Source organism: Copadichromis virginalis, linkage group LG22, assembly GCF_057382275.1.
Source record: "Copadichromis virginalis isolate Kocher_CV1m ecotype Utaka linkage group LG22, C_Virginalis_male_GT1.1, whole genome shotgun sequence".
Classification (NCBI taxonomy): domain Eukaryota; kingdom Metazoa; phylum Chordata; class Actinopteri; order Cichliformes; family Cichlidae; genus Copadichromis; species Copadichromis virginalis.
Window position 1 is genome coordinate 21,441,973 of NC_140638.1, and position 7,310 is coordinate 21,449,282.

General features: G+C 41.5%; 1 protein-coding gene across 1 annotated transcript in view; it reads right to left on the reverse strand.

Annotated features, from left to right (window-relative positions):
* Nucleotides 1-6,642, reverse strand: part of kcnh8 (potassium voltage-gated channel, subfamily H (eag-related), member 8) — a 40,223-nt gene extending 33,581 nt beyond the window's left edge. The window contains exons 1-3 of the mRNA XM_085445544.1: nucleotides 6,636-6,642; nucleotides 5,435-5,668; nucleotides 1,169-1,300 (exon numbers count right to left, since the gene is read on the reverse strand). Coding sequence (XP_085301670.1) covers nucleotides 1,169-1,300; nucleotides 5,435-5,668; nucleotides 6,636-6,642 — 373 coding nt within the window. The remainder of the gene's footprint in view (nucleotides 1-1,168; nucleotides 1,301-5,434; nucleotides 5,669-6,635) is intronic.
* Nucleotides 6,643-7,310: the final 668 nt, after the last annotated feature.

A 7,310-nucleotide genomic window follows, 5' to 3' on the forward strand; every position in this document is an offset into this window, starting at 1 on the left:
AGCTATCCCTGAATCTGTTTGTCCTGGTTTTATGTGACCTGTACCGTCGGCCTGACGGTAATAGTTCAAACAGTTGGTTGCTGGGGTGAGAGTGGTCCTTGATGATATTGCCAGCTCTGCTGAGGTACCGAGAGTTTGCAGTGACCTCCAGGCTGGGCAGAGAGCAGCCAGTGATCTTCTGGGCTGTGTTGATGACCCTCTGCAGTACTTTCCTGTCTGCAGCTGAGCACCCTGCATACCATGTTGTTATGCCGTATGTTAGGATGCTCTCTATGGTGGCTCTGTAAAATGTCACCAGCAGCCTCTCCTCCAGGTTGTTCCTCCTGAGCACTCTCAGAAAGTGGAGACGCTGCTGGGCCTTTTTAACCACCGCTGTAGTATTTGCAGTCCAGGAGAGGTCATCAGATATCTGCACGCCCAGAAACCTCATGGAGTGTACCCTCTCCACACAGCTCCCGTGAATGTAAAGTGGGGCCGGGTCTGCTCTGCCCTTCCTGAAGTCCAAGATAAGTTCTTTAGTTTTCGTGGTGTTCAGTTGGAGGTTGTTAACTGAACACCACTCAGTCAGTCTGTTGACCTCATCTCTGTAGTCCGACTCATCCCCCCTTGAGATGAGTCCAACCACTGTGGTGTCATCTGCGAACTTTATGATGGTGTTTGAGAGATGGGTAGGGGAGCAGTCGGATGTGTAGAGCGTAAACAGGAGGGTTTGTATGTTCTTCCTCATGCTTGTGTGCGTTCTCTGTGGTAAACTTGCAATTATAATTTGACCGCTGGGATAGGCTCTAGCTCCCTGACGCTGAATTGAATGGATGGATGGATGTTATATTAACTCTTGGTCTTTAGTTTGCACTACAACCTTTTGCCCCACAAACCTAACTTGTACAGTATGCAGTAAAGAAAGATGAATAACAGTATAAGGGGACCTTACTACTTTCCATTGGAGAGATCAAATACACTCAGCTTCAACACATATTTTATGCAACAGCTTAAGGGGATTGTTTTTGTCTACATCATGAAACACCAGTTTAACTATTGAATCCGATGGATAAGCTGTGGCTGCTTACATTATAAAAATCCACATGCAAAATGAAGATTAAATATTTGGGGATTCTGGTCACCTCTCTTTAGAGGACATAACTTCCTGTACATAAATGCACATACAGACCTTCCCTCTTGTCTTCTTGGATGGCTTTGACTTTAGTGTCAGTGATGTCCTTAAATGAAGCCAGAAAGAGCACCACGTCGCCTTTTTCGTTCTTAATTGGCACAATGTCCAGCAGGCACCAGAACAACACAGCTGAAAGGGGAAAACACACACAAGATTTACAGTTTGTGCGTATACCGGTGTGTTTATGCAAAAGCAACAGTTCCAAAGATTTAGACTTATTAGTGAGCCTGTCTACAGCTGGATGCCCCTCGGGGGAAGCAGAGACTTTAAATAGATCAAGCCACTTTTCTCCAGGCACAGCAAGAGATGAACCCATCTCTGAGGTCCCATCTCCTGCTAAATAGATTCCTTGTCAAAGAGACTACAGGTCAGTATTGTGGGCAGTGTTTCTGATCAGAATGAGTGTGCTCGTTGTGGTTATTGTGCACTTGTTAAACGATTGATTTACCAAAGGAAAGTGTCATAGGAGACAGATTTGTGCATCCAGAAAATACAAGTAGACCACATTGTATCCTTTTGTATGTACTGTAGATGAGCCAAAAAGTTAACAAAATGCATACTGTGGAATTATCTCCAGCCTGCCGTCTGCCTCAACTTTGTGGAACATTTCTTTTTAGTTCATTGTTTTGGTTCCACAGATCAAAACTTTGGGACTGTTTTTACAGCTCTCATTAAAAGCCACTGTACGCTGCCTGCCGAGCTCCGAACAGCAAACAATTAGGAGCATGCTAGTGAGCACAGTGGAGCATTCAGTAGCTAAGGGACAGATGTTTTTCACAGAATTTTGATGAGACTACAGCAGATTGAGAAGAAGAGCAAATATTGGGCTTGGATGGACTGAAAATTTGAAATGAAACTAAATCGTGTTTCGTGTCCTCTGGATCTGCATATGTGCAGTTGTCTGCTTATGAGTTTACTCCATCAGCTTAAAAAGTGATCAAGTCAGGGCTGTATCTAAAAGCGAGTTTGTGTTCCTTAAGGACCGTCTGGAAGTCTTCTTTATGTTAATTATTTAATCACATCAAATTATACCTAATCCACATCAAGCTGGGGGATTGTGCATGGCTGGCAGTAAATAATAAGGACAATATTTAAATAAACCTAATCTAGGTAGGTAGGTGAACATTTTAGTTCTTTAAAAGGATTCGTCTTTTTTTAGCACACAATGTCACTGTGACAGTAGAGATCTTTGCTCTACCTTTACTGCTTTTCTGCTCAGTAATTAGAAATGAGTTGTTGATCAAGAGGGATTTCCCATGGAGTTCCCTCCCATCTCTCCCACTCACTAAATCCCCCTCGCCTCATGATAACTAAATCTCAGTATTTTTCGTCTCCCCGTGTGTACGTGCGAATATCTGTCTGCCTGCAAGACAAGGCAGCACTATCAAGTACACAGTGAGAGAAAGAGCCTTCTTGATTGCGATCATGCAGCGTTGGCTTTTCTCAGGCAGACAGACGGAGGACAAACTGAGTCAATCAGCCGCGTTTACTTTCGGGACGCTGCTGTGACAGACGAAAACGAGAGGGATGAGGCAACACAAAAAGGCTGAGGCAGGGGAGGAAGCAGCAAGATAAGGAACAGAGACATAGAAAAAGCGGTGCCAAAAGAACAATGTGGAGATGGTAATAAGACCGGGACTGAAACAAATGGCATTGCCATGAGAGAAAGAGAGAGAGATGAAATGTAACAAAAGGGCTGAGTGAAAAGAAAAGGAGATGGTGGCAAAGACAACAAAGATGCGGGTAGAAAATCACATCTGTGATGCTATTAGCAAAGCTGTGTATACCCTGCACGACCTGCTGAATTTGCTTTAAAAGCCAATCAAAAATAAACACATGCAAACATGCTAAAAAATCTGACATGTGCACGAATCACCATCTCTGTTTTACTCGTTTTGAGAGAGCATGCAGCATGGCAAATCATCTTCACAGCTGCTGTCAAAACAGCGTAATCACAAACAGCTTTTGATCAGTTCACACAATGGTGTTTGCAGATCTCTCAATTTCTAAGTCCTCTGCAATATCAGACAGATTTGTGTGTTTTGAACATCCTCTATTAGGCGTGCACTAAAGTGCAGTAAATATGTTGCATGTGCATGCAAACTTTATTATAAACAGCAGTGAAAAAAAAAACAAAGCAGGTAGTAAGGCAGTCACACCTGAGTTCTACTTATTGCCAAACGCACGGGTGCAGGAACATCAATTACCCCGTGACTAGATACTAATTGGACTTTTATATTAGCAACCCATCTACACGGGAAGCCTTTAGAATCTCCTCTGTGGTTGATTCTGCTGTGTATTGCCTAATTGATTTTGATGTGAATTTGATGAATGTTGTGAGTTTTGAGTCGATATCCTTTTGGGCTCCTGCAGCTGTCCAGGTTTTTAAGATTTTTGTGACTGGTGGAGCATCACTGGTGAATATTCCACTCATATCCTAAGTGGAAGCTAGTGGAAGCAAGTAGAAAAAAAAGCTCTTTTTGGTTAATTAAAATCTTTTTTCAAACCTCGTTTTAGTCTTTAGTTTACTTTTAACCAACTACAATAACCTTCTGGGCAGGACTCGAGATGTGACAGAACATGTAGGTAGTACAACATCAGTCAAAGGAGAAGTTGGACTTCTACTGCTGACTTTTACTCTTCTGGAGATGAAGAAATGTGTGCGGTAAAACCAAGATGGAAAATAATGATTTAGCATCCAATAATTTGGTTATTTATAATATTTTTCTGTCTTTCCTCTCACACCCAACCAGTGTTGGTGGAGTCTGGTTCTACTCGCGGTTTCTTCCTGTTAAAAATGAGTTTTTCCTTCCCACTGTCACCAAGTCCTTGCTCACAGAGCCGTACCATTTCTTTCTACTATTGTTGGGTCTTTATCTTTCAATATAGTGTCTTGAGGAGTTGTCATGAATTGGCACTATAAAAAAAAAATGGAACTGAATTGAATTGAAAGTAATATGATGGTCCTCTCAGCTGTAACCTCATCTACAGTATAGACTGGCTGAGCCCAGTGCTGTGTAAATTGATGGCAGCTTTAGAGACATTGAACCAACACTGTTTGTTTGAATCGATGTTTAGAAACAACAGCTCGTAAAGTGACAAGCTCATTTGATCGATTTAAAAACATTAACAGCTGCTGGAACTTGCGGTTCTAGCAGCTGTTGCAGGCTCCATCTCCGTGCCAACAGAAAATAATGTCGAGGCAGGTTCATTGCTCACCACTGATCTGTTTGGACAAAACAAAACAGAAATCTCCACAACCGAAAGTGAAAAATAAAGCAATCCAGTCAGATTATCAAGGAAGAGACTTTGCCCAGTTGCACAAGAACAGATTTCTTTTGTTTCCACAGACTTTATCAAATGTGTCATGTTGAAGGCTCAGTTGGAAACTCACGAATGAGCCCTAATGTGAAGTGAAAGAGAGACACTAAACTGATAAAATGAATAACTTTCCTCCTGGATTGTGACAGAGGAACTGCTGAGGTATTCACTAAAAAATACAACATTTGGCTGTCTGGGTGGAAACGTGTTTTTCTAATTATTTTGTAGATTCACAACTGGATCTGTTAAAAAAAAAACCCCAAACAATAAGAAATAACAAAAACTCTTAAATGCAGGGGTACATAGCACCATCTCAGCTTGTATCACAGCAAGTGTGTATCTGCTGGCACCCTGACGATCTCATTATTTTGACTCCATTTTGTTCATTGGCCGGCTCGCTAATCAGCGAATCACACACCGAACCATACTGCACCACAGCTAGTTTCTGGTCTCAGTTTAATTGAAGGAGACGGGGTTAAGGAGTCACTAGCAGACAGCTATTAAAGTTTAATATGTCTCAGAATTCAATAATAACTGTAGGACATTCCCGACTGGTGGCTTTGTTTAATCACCATTTAATGAGAATGGCTCAATAAAAGAAGTAATACATCCATGCCTTCTGCCATTGCTTCATCTATCGACTGGCCCATCTACGCCAGGTTAAATTGACCTTCCTCAGAAATAGCCACACACAACTGCCATCCATTCGTGGAAATCTGAAAGACAAAGTACCCCATGGTGCAGTATCTAATAGCTTTCTGAGCCTGCCTACCATCTATGATTCCACAACCTAATTGGCAAATGGTAAATAAAGGCTCAGACTCTGCACTGCGTTGTGAAGCGACTCGGCATGAGCTGAAAACAAATGATAAATGAAGGGAGCCAACAATAATTGAGCACGCAACTCAAATACTACAGCTAGGAAAGTGACATTTGACTGACCTGTCTTTTTGTAGAACATGATCTCATCCTTAAACTCTTTGCGCTCCTCCAAAGCCTCGTCGATGCTGAGGATGATGCTTTCGCTTGTCTCAGGACCATACAGGAACTTACAGGCGCAGCTCTTCTGCATGACCTCTGCCCGAGAGAAGCCTGTGAGCTCACAGAAGCCATCGGAGCAGTACACAATGGGAAACCCCTTCGACACCTGAGCATTGGCCAGGATGAAGTTGCTGTCTGCAAGAGAAAGAAAAGATAGAAAAGACTATTATCAAGGTTATGGTAGAATTTTGTTTTGTTTCTTTTTTTCTATTTACCTGGAAATAATGAATGCCTTTTATGAGGTTTCTGCTAAAAAGGAGAAATAAATGGAGAGCTCAGGATAGCTTAGTTCAATTCATAGCTCCTTTCCAAAGAAAAGGAGTAAACTGTTACATTTGGCCAGTGACCGAAAACAGATATAAAACAGAACTCTAAGAGCAAATTTCATTTTAATTCTTCTTTATTTTGCTGCTTCAAGAGGCCCTTCAGGTCCCAGAACCAATCTCCTAGCAACCAAAAAAATACACCATCTAAATTCACCATTGTTACTAACATTTCTTCTTTTTCTCCTCTTTACCTTGGTGCTTGGGTAGTAGTGTACAATTGGTTTTAAGAGCATTTTCACAGAAAACAGTAGTTCTGTATGTCTGAAAAAAACCCATTGATGAACCAAAGCACTAAGGAAACTAAGAGACAGCCTTTATTGCTGAAAAATGAGGCCAATGCAAAAGTGTCTCTAATGGCCACTTGAAGCTCATTCCTGTCCCAACAGATTCCTACGACGAATTCAAGAGTATTAAAAGCATGTTTACAGGCTGGTACAAAAAGCAGTTTGGCCTTTATTCTTCCCCGTTTTATAACAACAGTACAATTTAGTGAACTTTTTTTGTTTTAAATAACTCATCCATTTGGTTAAAGCCTATAATTAGGGGTGTGGTTGCACTGACTGCTTTGGGTCCTGACAATTAATTTATTTCTAAAACTGCTTGTACCTTTGGGGGCCTCCTGAAGTATTTTAATGGAATTATCTGAAAAATGACTGACAAGGAAATTTGTGCTTCAGTTTTTTTGTGAATGAAATTCTGCTCTTTGATGAGTCTGTTACTTTGCACTGTTTAGCAGATATCTATGTACACTAGTACAGTTTATGGGTGCAGCTTACTAGCCATGGTTGGTAGCATTAGCTGATAATTTGGTGCTCTATCCTCTCATCTATGTGCTATATGGACAAAAGTACTTGGCCTTCTACATTTTATGGCTACAGGAATCGTTTGGCCATCGAAACTCATGCCATGAAGCTTCCAGTGCACAGTCTCTGTGCTGATGTTAATGGCAGAGGAGGTTTGGATCTCTGCAGTTACTTAGCGTTGCAGACCTTTATGCACTATGCACCTCAGAACTCAGCGAATCCACACTGTAATTTTATGTGGCAGAGTTGCTGATTCTTAAAAACAACACAGCTTACAGTTAACATGGAACAAATTTGACAAATAATCAAATTTCACACACAAAGTGTCAACACTGGCATCCTATTACAGTATCATGCTCAAATTCAGTGAGCTCTTTAGAATGAAAGCTTGCAAAGGCCGATTGCACCTGATCTGAAAAATTAAGAGGTGTGGCTTCATACTTTTGTCCACATAGTTTCCAAAGCTAACATGGAAATGGTCAAGACACTAACATCAAGGATGTCAGAATGTGCAGCCCAGAAGCCAGTGGATGACATCACGGTGGGTATGGCTGTCTTTTTTATACAGTCTGTGTACAAACCCCAAATTTGCTAACAGATGCCAGCATGCTTCAGAAAGCCAGAAGGAAAACCGCAAATGGGTGTCAA